This window comes from Culex pipiens, chromosome 3 (genome assembly GCF_016801865.2).
Source record: "Culex pipiens pallens isolate TS chromosome 3, TS_CPP_V2, whole genome shotgun sequence".
Taxonomy (NCBI): domain Eukaryota; kingdom Metazoa; phylum Arthropoda; class Insecta; order Diptera; family Culicidae; genus Culex; species Culex pipiens.
In genome coordinates, this window is record NC_068939.1 from 157,647,709 (window position 1) to 157,664,017 (window position 16,309).

Sequence of the window (16,309 nt, forward strand, 5' to 3'; positions counted from 1 at the left end):
AAACAATATCAAATTCAGAAATCTTGAAATTTCCATTGAATTTTCTAAAAAGGGCAGCGACTACCTGGTTCTCTACCCAACTTTGATTTATGCAATTTCAAACAAATTTCTGATTCTACGGTTAGAAAAATGAGGGCAAAAAATTAAATATTGAAACATAAAACCATAATCCCGAAATTCTAAAGAGATAAAAGTTGATATTTCATAAAAAAAAATGTGAACCAATAATCATGATTTTTTCCGATCCAATTTTAGTGATATTTATTTTTGTTGATTAATAAGTAAATTAATGTGTATTTGTCTCTCGGCCTTGGTCAAAAACGAGAGACAAAGCAAAAAAAAAAATCAACTTTAAAATATTGTAATTGAAAAGTATCACAAAATGGTAAAAGTTTAAACATTTCCCATTTGAAGAAAAATGGTAAAATAAATTTTTTTAAATGTATTCACAATAATTAAACTGGGTGAATTGGAACTACAGACTGAAAATGAACAACAGTTTTTTGAGCACCGATGTACTAATTTTGTTGATCGCAGTTGATTGTTTTTTTTTTTTGTATTGGCCTGATGATGTAGTTTCGCTAAATAACATTGGAACAATATCAATAATTAGGGCCGTTTCAAATACTTTGCAAAGTTCATGGTGACATAAGCTTTCCTTCAATATTGCTTTAAAAAATCAGGGGGCTAAAAGACACACTTAAAATATCAATAAAAATAGCCAAGAAACTTTAGAAATTTGTGAAATTTCTAGGTGACACCACCTGGCTCAATTTCTTAGGGAAAAGTAAGCTTTTGTCCCAATTTTGAGACAAATCGGGTAAGGTTTGGGGGATGCTGTTGAGAGTCAAAGTTTGTATGGGTATAAAAAAGGATGGAGAAAGCCAAAATTTTAGTTTTTTCCCGGAAGGAACACAGAAAAAAAATGATGGTAGTATTCATCAGGAAATGCTGACAGATTTTGTGTCAAAAAAAGTGTAATATTACATCAGAAAATGAGGAATTTTCATCAGTTTCACATTTTTAAACATTTTTAGGTAGGGGAGAGTGGGGAGACTTGATCCCCGGGGACACTTGATCCCAAGCCTGTATCTCGTCAGCATTTGGGTAATACAATTAGCTTTGTTCTAGAAAGTTGTGCGAAATCGAATAAAACTCATTGTAGGAAACAAAGAAAAAAATTAAAAAATGTTTAGATTGAGTTACAACCATTTTTCTAAAAAGTGCTGCAAAAAACTTCCAAGAGATCTTTTTTCTTTGTTTTGATAAGTATAGAAAACACTCAAAAATTATTCAAAAAATATTTTTTTATACATGAATTGTTTGATAAACATGTCAACTCCAAAACCCTTACGCATTTGATGTTAAATTTATCGTCATACTATTTTTACAATCAATTGTTTAAAAAAGTGCGTTTAGGGAGACTTGATCCCTGCATTTTTACAGTCACCGGAATCAGCCTCAAGATTAAATAATTGGGCTGGGTTTTCGTACATAGTTTCATTTAGTATAGTTGTACATAACTTACTGCAGTTTGAACCATTTTTCAAAAGTTTTGTAAACAAAAATTACCAGCTTTTGTAAACATGCTCAATTTTGGTCTAAAAAATAATATTTTAAGTTTTTAAATATTTTACATACTAAACTTGTTATATTTTAAACACAAACGTATAGGTTTTATATGAAATTGCTGTAACTTAAAGAAAATTAAAAATTTAAATGAATAAGAAACATTTTGCTTAAGATTTCTTTAAAATGTTGAAAGGGGGATCAAGTTACCCCTAACATTTTTAAAATGCCGGTTTAAAATATTTTTTTAAAACGCTTGGCATGATTCGAAGAGTTCATCTGATGAAATACCCTTATAAGCCAAACATAGATGAATGTTTGAGCTTTCAATTCATGCAAAAAGTTTATAGTTTTGTGAGAAATTGACAGTGTTATGTGCGATACAAAAAAAGGGGATCAAGTCTCCCCACTCTCCCCTAATATTACTCAAAAAAGAGGTAATATTCAACCTACCAAATTTTCAACATTCCAAAATTCAACTTTTTTTGCAGTTAAAAAAAGACCATCAAGAACGTTCTTGAAAAGATTTTTTGTTCACCAACTTTAACGTTCTACAGCGATCCCTAAACCTTACCCGATTTGGCTCAAAATTAGCACAGATGCTTAATGTTTCCTTAGAAATTAAGCCAGGGGTTCTCCGTAAAATCATTTGTTTTGTCAAACCTAACGTAAAATCATGTTTATACAAACATAAATGCATTAACAAGCATTTGAAGCAAGTTTAAAAAAAGTAACATTTTTTTATTTTTTTTATGAATTTAAGACAACTGCATTGAAATTTTGAAGAATTGCTGTATTTTATTCCCAATGATTTTGATATGTGTTGGCAAAAAAAATATCAGAAAACAGATAAATAAAAAAAATCCTTACCCCTCAAAACGTCCCTGCGCCGGATAACGTCCGGATCGTTACGAGACCGATGACAAATGGAGCGCACTGAGGTGGACTGATGAATTGCACGAGATATGGGGGTGGAACTTATCACGAAATTTGCATAATCGTTACGACAGTGATGCCGTACATACATCATGCACGTCGTTAATTTGGGTCGTTCACATCGCACAATAAACGCAATTACAGAATAATCAGTTAATTTATTACAGGTCATCACGATTGGATGAGAGAGGTTATGTACACAATTCAATCAAGTTCATAAATAAGCTTTGAGAAACCTACATCAAAAGTACAAAGGTGTGACGAGAAACTGGGTTGCATGTTGGCAGTTGAGGTGTGCAGCTGGCACGTTACGGGAAGCTCTCCAAACAGCTTAATACCCGTAGTGGTATCCGGCGGTAAGTCCGGAATATCCGATGGCTGGTGCAACGCCTACAGCGGAGCTGTAATGCGGGTACGAGTGGATCACCTTGCTGTACGAAGTGGTGGCGGCGGCGGCCGCCGGCTGCACAATCTTTCCGTAACCGGTTCCGGCAACGACCGGGATGGCACCGTATCCTCCGTAACCACCATAGCCGCTGTATCCGTTATATCCCGTGGTGTAACCGGTCGGGTAGAATCCACCGTTGTAACCGGTGTACTTGCCGAGCCCGTCGTAACCACCCAGATATCCGGTGGTGGCGGCCGGAACGGCATAGCCGGACTTGATGACCGTCGTGTGGGCCACCGGGGCGACGTAACCTGCCGCAGCAGCAGGATGGTAGCCAGCGACCGAGTAGCCCAGCTGATGGGCGTCGTAGCCGAGCCCGGAAAGGCCGTACCCTAGGCCGATGCCACGCTTTTCGGGTTTGCGGGCTGCAGAGTCCACCAGGGGGGACGAAAGGTCCGAGGTGGCGGCGCTGACCGCGCAGACGGTGGAGACGGCGAGGATTACCTGGAATTAAGTTGAGAAAAGTGAATATTATTAAGTTTTGACTGATTTGACTAGTTTGAAAAAAAAGAAGATTGTAAATTTTATGGTGTAGTATTGTTTCTTTTTCATGTAATTTTACCTAAATTAATGTGTAAAAAAAAACTTAAATACAATTAAAAATTTCACCGGTTCCTGAAGAATTCGCAATGATTTCTATCGCTTCATTATCGCTTCAAATAAAACATATATCTTCAATTCAACAGAAAAAAAGCATTCTCTTATCGCAACCTAATTGACTTAATTCCACCTCTAACCGAACCGATCAAAGCACCGCTTATCCGCCCGAATATCCCTTTTTAGCTAGCAGTTAAAACGAATCGAAAAATTTAACCCCTTTCAGCGGTCAGAAAAAAAAGGAGTCAAAATGTTCAGCCAGAAAAAAAATCTCAACTCAAATTGAACGCAATTTCCCAACACGATGGCCAACCGAACAAAAAAAAATCCCATCATCAGGGAGGCAAAAAAAAGATCTACAAAAAGAGAAACAACAAGTTCAATCAAAATTTACTGCCACCTTCATCGAAAAAGAGGTCCGATAAAGTGATGCGAGCAGAACGAAAAAAAAAATCGCACAGAAAGCAGCATTTTATTTCCAATAAAAATTAATGACCAGAATGCTTTCGTTTCGTTTTTGTTTAGCTCGGAGGGAAACACACTACAGTGAAAATAAAGTATGTTGACCACATGAATACAGAAAGGGAAAGTTTTCAATATTTGGTAGGAAAAATAATTGGTTTGGCCAGTGGCAGTTTGCTGTATGTAAGCGGAAGGTACAGAAACTTTTTCGCAACGGTCACAAATGGAAGTAATTGGTCAGCAAATTTTATGGGTATTATTGGAGAAAGTTTGAATTTTATGTGAAAACGAGAACAAAGAGGTTGGATAAAGATTATCTAAAAATGATTAGATGATTCGAGTTTGGAAATGATTTCAATAAACTATTCCAATCGTTGAAGTTAGTTGAACCAATTTCCTATTTTTTCTAGATAAGCGTTCAGAATAACTTGGAGAAATTATACAAATTGAGTTTTCTTTGCAATTTTAATCTGAACTTGATTATTTTTTGTAAAAATTTTGGGCGTTCACTTCCTACATACACTTAAAAGGCTGTCTTCCTAACTGAACTTTTCATAACATTAAATTGTATTTTTGCTTTATGGTTTTGGAATTTTTGGAATTACTGTAATGAGAATTCTGTACCGAATTCTGTTCAAAAATATTAACAAAACTTGTTTTCAAACATGATATTGTGTAGTTTTCAATTAAAATTTACACTATGATTAGGCTCTCGAGGTCATAAATTCAATTCAATTGTGTTTTTATTAGAATTTAACAGTTCTGTTCCAGGATGTTACATTTGCAATTCAGAGATTTGGAGAACCTTTCAACTGAGATCAATTCATAAGCCTTTGCAGGGAGGATACATATTTCTGCGTTTAGATTTTGCTAACTGGGTGTTCTTTTAGGGAAAATAAATTTTGAGAAAAAACCCCAGATCTAAGAGGTCATAAATTCAAAACATTAAATTTCATGAAACATAATGGAACGCGAAAAATGTTAAAATTACCTCGATACTATTATGCTTAAATTACTGAAAGAACTTTTTATACATTACATGAAATTATTCTTTTCACAAGTTTAACCTTGTTTAATGAAAATTAAAATACTGGACAAGTCATGCTCTTTTTAGTATTTTTTTGTCATCATATTCGATTTATTAAGCTAACAAGTTTTCTCTAATATTACCTATTTATAGTTTAGTTGTATTTATTCAACACAAAATTGTACCTTGTTTTGTATTTTGTTTTAATTAAATACAATTGAACTTAAAATAGATGAAATACCGCCAGTGGGGGTGACTATGGGTCAAAAAAAGATACACCTCTCGTAATTTCTTAATAACAAAAACAATTTGAATAACATCGAAAATCTTTTAACGTAGATTTGTTCTTAGATAGTTTTCTAACATTTTCCCAAAATATGGTGTAATTTGATGGACTCTACCTTAAATGGCAATCGTTTGAAAATTGACCCAATCTCACCCCTTTGAGGTGGTGACATTGGGTCAAATGAAACTAAAATGATGCTCAAATACAAAGATATAGTAAAAACAAGTCATCCAACAGTGTTTCTTGTTTGAGGGAATCGTATTAACATGCTTAAATATTTGAAGTAGAGATTTTCAAACATTTGGGTACTTTTTGATCAATTCCAACAAAAAATTTAAAAAACTGATTTTTCGAGAGGTCATTTTTAGCCAAAAAAGTACCTCAACTTTAGACAGCTGCTAATATGACAGGATTTGTTCTAGGAACGAGATTTTTTCAGCAAAGTCATCTTAAAATGTCCCTTGCACAACCCTTTTAACAGAATTTAGTTTCATTGAGAAGTACCTGAGAAATGGTAAAATCCGTAAACAAATACTTTGACCTAATCTCACCCCCAGACCCAATGTCACCTCCACTGACGGTAGTTAAATAAAACTTGGATATTTGTTTTTGACATGAGGACAATTTTTGGAAAGATAGTCATTAATAATATTCTTGAAAAGTTTAAAAGATTTATCTTCCTCTTAAAAGTTTCATTTAAACCAGATCAGCAAGCTTCGTAAAATATTCACGAGTCTCTTTTTTTTAATTCAAAAAGAAAATGGCGCACAAAAAGTATAATTTTGGATGGTTGAAAAGTTGAGTTATTTCAACTAAATAACGTGTAAAAATTAGAAATTCATCAGAAATTGATTCAAATTTCACAAGTTCCTAATATTTTTTTTTCATACAAAATCTGTCATATTTTTTTCTGTGTTGTCAAATTGTATTACAGGGATTGAAAATATGATTTAATTCAGTAACTGGCCCAGAAGGAAAGCTGATAAAACTCGACTTTCTCAATATTATTTCTCAAATCGATGGTTATGGTTAGGCCAAAGCAAATATTTATAAAGTGCATATCCCTTAATTGTGGTCAAAATGGAAGGGGGAGGCAAAAAAAACAAAACAAGAAAATAAAATTGCAGGCCATGTATTCAGCAAATCAATTAAAAAAGGTGTTCTCCTTTGCAAATGTAGAATCTTATACATTAGAAAACACTGAATTGCAAAAGCTACATTAAATGTGCATGGAAATAACGTCTGAAAAAATAATAAATAAAAAAGTGTATTAAAATACACAAATCAACAGAACCTACACTTTACAAAAACTAATCCCGCACGAAAAAAAAATCCTAAAAACAATCTTTTTGCGATATTTTACGACGAAATTTTCACAAAAGTCATAAATATTGTACACAGGAAAATTCGCCTAATTTTTCAGTTGGTTAAGCGACTATACATTGAAATTTTGATGTTTTTCAAATAAATATTTTTAAACTCACAATTTTTCGAGCAAATATTGAAGGGACAGTTAACACAAACATTGACAAGTATTTAAAAACATTACAAAAGAATTGGTATGTATAAATGATCAGAAAAAAAAGGTTATAAAATCTTAGATATTTAAATTGAAAACTAAAAAAATTAAAGCATGTTTGACATGAATGTGGTTTTATAGTTTTTTTTTTTAATTTTACAAATTTGATACCATAAAATCATATAGAGCAGTGGTTACAAATTCCCTGGGAAACGAAATTAATTTGTGAATATCCTGGGAAAATTTTTCACCGAAAATCCCGGAAATGCCCGGTTTTTTTTTCAAAAACTTTGCTTTAAAAGTTTTCACAAAAAAAAATCTTGCTGTCCCTTCGTTTAGAGTACTTTATCAGGGTTTGAAATTGCAGCATGTTTTTTTTAAATAATAAATTTATTTTGGGAGAAATGTAATAAAATAAACTATTCTTTTACAAAAAGCCAAACTTTGAAAGTCTCAACAGAGCTCCTGAAAGCTTGAAACTTTATCTTTGGTTGCATCAAATTCATCGCAAGAATCTGCAGGCTTCTGCTTATAATTTTAAATAACACAAACATCATCATTTGTTAATACATTTTTAGACATTTTAGCAGGTTCTGAAGAGTTATCCATTTTTGGTAAGAAGTGAGGAAGGCATCAAGCACATAGGTAGAATGAGTTAGTTTTTTTTCACACTGTAGGTAACTTTTTCGATTATGAGTATGACTAATGTATGTAATACCTACACCCAAAGTTAAAGAACGAGGGGATAGTCCTCCCGAAAAGAAACGTGAGGAATGTCCTATTTTGCGAGAGTATAGACCTCTCGCGTGTTCATTCGTTCATTGAAACAATTCATCCTATTGAGTGGATTATATGGACAAATGACCGCCACTTAGTCACCGAGCCTTGGTGGCCCATACGGCAAAGGCACGGTTCAATATGCAGAATGTCTTGGTTCGAGTCTCGGTACCGGTACTATTTTTTTTTTTTTTTGATAGATGAACTTTTTGGAAAATGAACCCATGAGTAAAGTACTCTCGGTAATTACTCTCCGTCCGCACAAAGTACCATTTTACTACCGAACCGTGCTCTTTATCCTCTCGTATGCCGATGCTCAGTTCTGGGTGTACTCTATTATATGAAAATTACATTCAAGTGCCTTCGAGTTCACCACATTTTCTTCCCAAAAGCAAATCCTTCCTTACCCCCACAATCATGATGAAGGATTATCGCGGATGAGTGACTTCTCGGTCAACGACGTTCGTTCGTTCGCCACAACCTACCAACCACACTTGGGCACTTTCTCACGTTCTCGTAAACCTATGGCGTGGCACATTGTTATCAATCCAGACATTACACTTTCCAAGCCGCGTTGCAACGCTGCTGCTGTTGTTGTTGTTGCTGTTCATGGTCTTGACCTCGCCCCGGCTGCTTCTGTCCTACTTGACGCTGGAATGGCAATCTTTCGGTCATGCTTGATAGCTGCAGAGAATGCATCAAACTATCCAAACGATTCGATCCCACCAGACATTCCTGGTCTACACGTACAGAAATACACTCGAGGTGGAGTCCCAAAGTATGCAATTTTGGAGAAGCTGCACATCGGAGATGTGCAAGTGTGACCAGTGTTGACAAAACTTCTTGCATTTTTTGTGCCAAGAAAACGCCCCCCTCAAGTAGGCCACCTTTTTGCAACGCTGCGGGGTGAAATTGTGATTGCATTCTTTCACACCACCGACCGGTGCTAGCAAAATACAAGTTACTTCATGCAAGTTGATGTGCGCACATCGGACGGACAGCGCCAGATACTGCCAAACAAGTTCAGTGAATTATGTGGGTGTGGGTGTGAAGAAAGGAAAGGGTCATCAGAAAGAAGGGGGTGGGTGTGTGTGTGTGTGTGTGTGTGGGAAAATCGAGTTTCCTTTGATTAAGTCGTTGGGAAAATTGAGTGCAGTGTTTGCTTTGAAGATGCGACGTGCTTTCAGCTTTTGGCAATTGGATGATGGTTCATCGTGATGGGAGGTTTGATTGTATAAAAATGAGGTATTTTTAAGAATTTGATGGTATACTCAAAGTTCGGAAAAATCGTATTTTTCATTGAATAAACTCAAAAAAGTTATAAAAACTCTCGTTACTCAACTTTAAATTTTTTTGAACATGCATTAAACTTAACAATAACCCTGCAAAAATACAAAAAAAAACGATACAGTCCAGACTCGATTATCCGAAGGCCTTGGCAAAATTTCACTTCGGATAATTGAATCACGAAAAATATTTTTTTTTTCTTATTGTTGATTGTTTAGCTTAAGTATGACCCCTAAACTACTCTTAAGTGATTTGATTTTTTTAAATCCAAGATGGCGGAAAAATGGCGCTGATGAAATATTGAAAAAATACATTTTCTAATTTAATAGGCATTCAATAATTCAAATTTGACTGAAATGGGGTTGCAGAACTCGAATTTGATGTTAAAAAAAAAAAAAAAAAAATTGGTAAAATTTTTTTTTTTATTCATGATTCGTTTATCCGAAGTCCTATCCAAACCTTCGGATAATCGAACTTCGGACAATCGAAACTTCGGATAATCGAGTCTGGACTGTTTTTTTACATGGAAAATCTAGTTCTAAATGAAAAAATACCCTTCTGGGTAGTTGCAGATTCCAAAAGAATATTAAATTTCCCTTAAAATGACATGTCCAAAAATATTTTAAAGTCAAGTTACAAAAAATAGCAAAGTTTCAAAATCTTTTTTTGTGTTTTTTTAGATGAAAAAAAGGTTTTTTTTCGGAATTTCGAGTACGCCATCAAATCGGGCGTCCAATTTTACGCCTCTTTTTTCGCATGTTCAAAAATGGAAGGGGTCGTACCGCCCCTCCGTCACGAGATATCAGAAATGGACCTCGGATTCATGCTCAGGGACAAAAGTTACCCCTTAGAACAAAGTTTCACGCAAATCGAAGAGGGGTCGGGGCAACTTTTCCGTGAGTTGGTAGAGAATTACTCTTATAACATAGCAAAAATATTGATTTTGGATTTTATTTTGAATAAAAAAAAAAGATTTAACAGCATCCTGCAACCAAATAAGAACATTTTCAAAACCATACCAGCAGACGTAAAATATTTCTGCTGCAGCATCATCAATTTGCAGTTTCATCGATTAAAAGGTGGACAAACATTGACAGGCATATTGTTTGCTCGAGACAAACCAGCTCCACACAGAGCTTTTCGTCCAAATTGGCAGTCCATCACTTTCTGGACCAAACGCATTCGCCCCTTGTTTGCCTTGCCGACTTGATTAAAAATGGGAAAAGGTATGATTTGGTTTTTGGGAAAGACTGATGACCAGATCAGACCGATGTTTGCTCTGAGGCCTTTTTCTCTGGGACTTTGGAACGAGAAGGAACGACATCCAATTTTAATCTACATACTGTCGGCTTCGACATTTTCTGCCAAGGACTTAACAGAAATGTAGATTTTGGGGTACGGATTCTGTCCTGTTTACTATGCACTTCAATCCAGTGATACTCGCCTAGGCTTGGCTGCCAACTGTTACGAATTGGGATGAAAATTTATTGGTTCAATTTCACGATTTACGTTCGCAATCCAAACTTTAAGCACTTGAATTTAAATCTTAAGACGTCAAAAAAAGCAAGAAAACCATCCTGCAATTGCTCAAAGCTGCCCAAAGCCAACAAATCACTCCCTTTTCCCACCTCCACCCCCCGACACGCGGACAAACGCGTGGAAAACTAATTTCCAGTCAGCAAACTTCCTTTCCTCCCGGGTGGGACAGTGCGCTAAAGTGGGAAAAGGAAAATTAAATCTTTGTTGGCGCGCACTCGCTTGCAACGGATAGTTGCTTTATTCAACGCTGTTTGCGACAATCCTGGAATGGAGAGGTGGGGAATTTTCTCTAGGGAATCAGAAGAAAATAGGGTGAGGGTGGGGGGGGGGGGGGGGTGAAAACTAACCGGAGGGAAAGACAACATTTTTCTGCAATTTCCTTTTACTGTTTTAGAATGAAATGAAGAGAGAAAGAGTTGAGCTCATTGATTATTTTTAAAAACTTTGTTTAAGAATATATTTCAAAATTGAATTTTCGGATTAAAAAAAAACACTGGTTCAGGGGAACAATTGATAAAATTAAATTAAATTATATTTAATAAAAAATTACACAAAAATCTTTTTTTTTATATTTAATATTGAAATTTTGTACAACTTCTGATCCATAAAAACTTTTTTAATTTTAAAAGTATTTTTTATCCATTGTTTTCTTACAAATTTAAAAGTTTTTTTCTATTATATTTTTCAAGACAGTTAGTCATAATTCATATTTAGACGGTCTTTTTAAAATGCCAACTCGCTTCTTGAAACATTTTGTTCCAAGTTTTAATCTCTTAGTTTATTGGAGAATGGATTGTAACATTTTATTGATATGTTTTGCCTTTCTATAGGCTATGAAATCACTCGAAAGATTTGAGCAATTCTCTCAGAGTTCGGTCATTCGATTTTTATTGTAATTTTTGATCCGGCTGAAATTTTTTTGGTGCCTTCGGTATGCCCAAAGAAGCCTTTTTACATCATTAATTTGTCCATATAATTTTCCTTACAAATTTGGCAGCTGGCCATACAAAAATTATTTATGAAAATTCGATAATCTGTATCTTTGGAAGGAATTTTTTGATCGATTTGGTGTCTCCGGCAAAGTTGTTGGTATGGATAAGGACTGCACTGAAAAAAATGATACACGATAAAAAATTGGTGATTTTAAATTTCACTTTTTGTCACTCAAACTTAATTTGCAAAAAGACACTATTTTTAATTTTTTTTATATGTTTTAGGGGACATCAAATGCCAACTTTTCAGAAATTTCCAGGCTGTGCAAAAAATTTTTGACCGAAATATATTTTTTTAATCAATACTGATTTTTTCAAAAAATCTAAATATTGATTGCAAAAATTTTTCGACTTCATTTTGCGATGTAAAATCAAATTTGCAATCAAAAAGTACTTTAAGGAAATTTTGATAAAGTGCATCGTTTTCAAGTTAAAGCCATTTTTTGGTAACTTAAAAAAAAAGTCGCAGATTTTCATTTTTTTTAAATTAGTACACATGTATGCCCACTTTTAAAAAAAATATTTTTGAAAGGCTGAGAAAATTTCCAATATTTTACTTTTTTGAACTTTGTTGATTCGTCCCTTAGTTGCAGAGATATTACCAATGGTTTAAAAACAGGAAAATTCATGTATTTTAAGTCTCACCCAAACAACCCTCCATTTTCTAACGTCGATATCTCAGCAACTAATGGTTCGGAAATATGAAACATTCGTGAAATTTTCCGATCTTTCCGAAAACAATATTTTTAAAAAATTTAAATCAAGACTAGCATTTCAAAAGGGCCAAACATTCATTTAGTCTTCAGATTAAAAAATACAAAATTAAAATTCAAGAAAAAGGCTGATTTCGTAGAGAATTGCTCATTTCAGAAATGTATAAATTGTTGTCAAAAACATTAGATGTCAAATGAGTTCTCTGAAGTCAATAATTTCAAAAGTTTCCGAAAGTTATAACGCGTCTCAACTTTATTGGAAAGGTTAAAATATTAAATGATGATTTTTTTGTTTTGTTCAAGTTTTAAAGATTTTTTTTCTATATAATTTAATTAAGCTTGAAAAAAATTGTGACCCTTAATTTTTTAAGAAAATATACAAAGATTTAAAAATAAATTCGCGTTAAAAAGAAAAAACCTCTTTCATCGATCGAGAGAAAAGGAAAAAAACGAGATATTTTATTTATTGAAGATAACAAAAAAAAAATTGCGTAACACAGTGTTTATCAATTTTGTAATGTTTTACTTAAAATTTCAACTCAGCTTTGAAAATACTAAAATGGTTTCAAATATGTATGGCAGTTGAACAAACTAATGTGATAATGCCTTTTCCATGAGTTCACAAGTTTATAATTCCATAAAAAATTAAGTGCATACAAAATTCAACTTTTTAGTTATTCTTTTTCTACTGAAATTTTCAGTTAGTTTTTGGTGAGTGATCATCAGTTAAACTTTTACAAAGCTGTCAAACTTCTTTGGACCATCAGCAAATTCTTAATATAAACTTAACAAAATAAATTTGGGGACTTCAGATTTTAGAATATTTCACTGGATTAAGTAATGAGATTTCGTTGTGAAAGTTACCACCTTAAGTAACAGGTGCTATATTTTCACAAAATTATAAATTTATTTGAAAATTCTCGAAAGCTTTTCAAAAAGCTAAAACTGTGAGTCTTATTTTCAATATGGTTCAGCAAAATCTGAACATATCAAAATTTAATTTGGTTTTTGTTCCGTATAAAAAAAAAACGTCTTAAATAAATAATCTTAAAACCCGTAATTTTTTTTGCATTTCACCCCACTACAGAATCCATCACAAAAATAAAAGTTTTCCAGAAAGTCACATTTTGCGCAGGATTGTGCCCAGAGCAGACCGTTGCAGGATAGAGATCCTTTCTATTTTTCCCTTTTTTTTTTTTTTTTTTTGCTTCCCACCATCCCACTCAGGGGAGAGCAAAAATTAAGCACACAAGACAGCATCAGCACCAACGCCATTCGGGAAAACTTTCCCCTCGCAAACCAACACACTTTCCATGGAAGGGGTGAAAATTTGTTTGAAATTTTTTATCATTTTTTAACAAATTTTTAAAATTTAGTTTTTTTTGTAAACATCAAATTTTTCCCGACTTTTTGTGAAACTTTCAATTTTCTCATCCCTGCCAAAAAGTTCATTTTTTTCCTCCGCCACACTGCAGTCTAATTTCAACTAGTTTTCCATTCCGCTGCAGATTTTCCTCGCAGGACTTTTCCTTCGCAAAACTGGGGACGCCGGAAACACTGATCTACCTTCTTTTCGTAACGATTTTTTGCTACTTTTTTACGCTTTTGTTCTTCAACACCACCACCACCACGAAAAGAGTTCATTCACTAGGGGTCTCCTTATTTTTTGCTTGAATTTAAAAAGTTCCTTAAACTCTGCTTCCCAGAAGGACTTTTCCCCTTCCACAAATACTGACACACTTTGGTTCGAAACGGTTCACATTTCACTCACCAGCACTTTCATCTTTGTGTGTTTCCTTTTTTTTCTCTGCTGCTCCTGGGGTTCGGTTTCCAAAAGGAGGAATTAATTAACTTGCGGCACTTGACACTGCACACTTGTTCCTGGAAAAAGAGGCAAAATTTTATAACTTTTTAATCACTGCTGTTTTGCACCACTCCGAGAGAGAACTTTTCGCTCGTACCTTGGATTAACGAGTAACTTGCCACTCCCTTGGGGGGCGATAGTTTTATAGTTTTAAAGTTTGCCTTTTGTGGAGGGGCTCATTCATTCAAGAATCTGTTCGATGATTCGCGAGGGTGGTAGATTTTCTTGCATAAGAATTTTCCCACCCAGCCAGCCCCCTCCCACGCGACGACTCTTTGCTCTTAACACGCCACAGATCAAGCGCGCATCTCGTGCCGAGAGCTAAACAATCAGTTTCAGGCGTAAAACGCAAAGTTAAAGTGTGTTTAGTCGGTGACTTGCCGATAAGATCGGCAAGGTTCTCTCTCACAGCAGCGTGATTAAACGGTGCGGTTTAGTGCAACGTGTGATTCAACAAGCTAATTATGACGGGGTTATAGTAAAATTTTCGAAAAAATAACTTCATTTGAAAAAACCATCTTTTTTTCTCAACCTAGGTAATTTGCCTGTCTGAAGGCCATTCTACATAATTGGCACAAAGTAGTCTATCCTTGCCCCCCACCCCACCTTTCCTCAATATCCCGAAATTGCAAAACTGTCTGACGGTACTGAAGATAATGATGATGATTATGATCGGCAGTTGTTGTGAAAAGGCTCAAGGAGTTATCTTACGACGTGAAAGACGGCCCTTACTCATCAGACAAGGAGTAAAGTTTGGGACTAACGATGGGTGATTAAATTGATCGGCTCTTTAGTCTAGGAAAGAGCGAATTATGGTATCTATTGATGCAAAAAGATTGTCTGTTTTGCTTCAGTAATCTTTGACGTAAATGTTGTAAATCATAAGAAACCAGTATTCTTTATAATTTTATATCGTCTTCCCAATCATTTATTAGAAAAAAAACCTGAAGGTTTAAATAAAAAAAAATTTACCATTAATTTAAAAAAATGTAAACCGCAATAAAGCCGTTGCAAATATTTTTTAAAGTTTATGTCGCCCCCTCCCCCCACCCCCTTCAAAAATTGTCCAAAAAATCAGGGTGCAAAAAAAATATTTTTTCAAAAAACTTCAAAATTTTAATGGAAATAGAAGTTAAATCAACTGCAAGCTATCTAAAATGCATTTTTCTGCATTGATAATCATATTTAGCATGTTTGAGCTGGATTAAAAATATTTTGAATTTTTATGCAATTCCACCGCCCAGCACCGCAAAAGCTTTTTTTTTCGCAAAAAATAAAATTTTCGTCAATACTTATATATTTTGGAAACTAATGATTGCAAAACAACTGGACAAGTGTATAATGCATTTCAAAACACTTATTTCATTCAAATGTTGAAACCATGGTTCGTCAATTTTTAAACTTTTTTATTTTTTTTGCCCCCCCCCCCCCCCCTCGCGACTTTGGTCAGAGGAGAGGGACATAAACTTCAAAAAATATTTGCAACGGCCTAACTAAATTTTAATTTTTTAAACTTTTGAAAAGCGTGTTGTCAGATCAGAAAAAAAAGTCTTGAAAATTCATACACGCATTCGAAAATTGGCTTAACTACGACACCTTTTAAGTGTATAAAATATTAGGATGTAGAGTAATTATTTCATTTCATTTTATTAGGTTGCTTTAACAATTACATTGGTGCAGTTGTTATCCTGAGCTGAGATATAGACTACCTTTCAACAGCTGATTTGTTCAAAATGGGGAGAGAGTTTACTGGTAATAAGGAGAACAAATTAGACAGAGAAGGAAAAAAATTGCAAAAATAACCTTCGAAATAGATAATAGATGTGGGATAGTTAGAGGAAAGGAGACATTACTTAATCTAATATCACAGCTCAAGGGGACAACCGCTGTAGAGTAATTATTAATGAGACACTTTTAGTTTTCTATTTTTTGCATTTTTCGGCTCTCGAATCCATCGACATGTGCTGGAAGGTATTCAAAAAATATTGCATTTCAGTGATACTTGTCATATCCATAATTAAAATCAATTAAAACAATATTAATGAGCCAAAACTGCTTAATCAAGACTAACATTTCCAAAGGGCAGAACATTCAAAATTACGCCCTTTTGAAATGTCAGTCATAATTTAATTTTTTTGAAAATATTGTTTTCGAAAAGATCGGAAAATTTTACGCATGTTTCATATTTAAACATTGTAAATCGGACCATAAGTTGCTGAGATATCGACATTAGAAAATGGTGGGTTGTTTGGGTGAGACTTAGAAAAACATCAATTTTCCTGTTTTTTAACCT

General features: G+C 34.2%; 1 protein-coding gene across 1 annotated transcript; it reads right to left on the reverse strand.

The window, feature by feature from the left end:
- Positions 1 to 2,656: 2,656 nt before the first annotated feature.
- On the reverse strand, positions 2,657 to 14,106 carry LOC120414959 (prisilkin-39-like). The gene is made up of 2 exons (XM_039576294.2): positions 13,924 to 14,106; positions 2,657 to 3,397 (listed from the first exon to the last, which is right to left on the reverse strand). The coding sequence occupies exons 1-2, from the start codon at positions 13,933 to 13,935 to the stop codon at positions 2,837 to 2,839; spliced, it is 573 nt and encodes a 190-aa protein (XP_039432228.1). The 5' UTR covers positions 13,936 to 14,106; the 3' UTR covers positions 2,657 to 2,836.
- Positions 14,107 to 16,309: the final 2,203 nt, after the last annotated feature.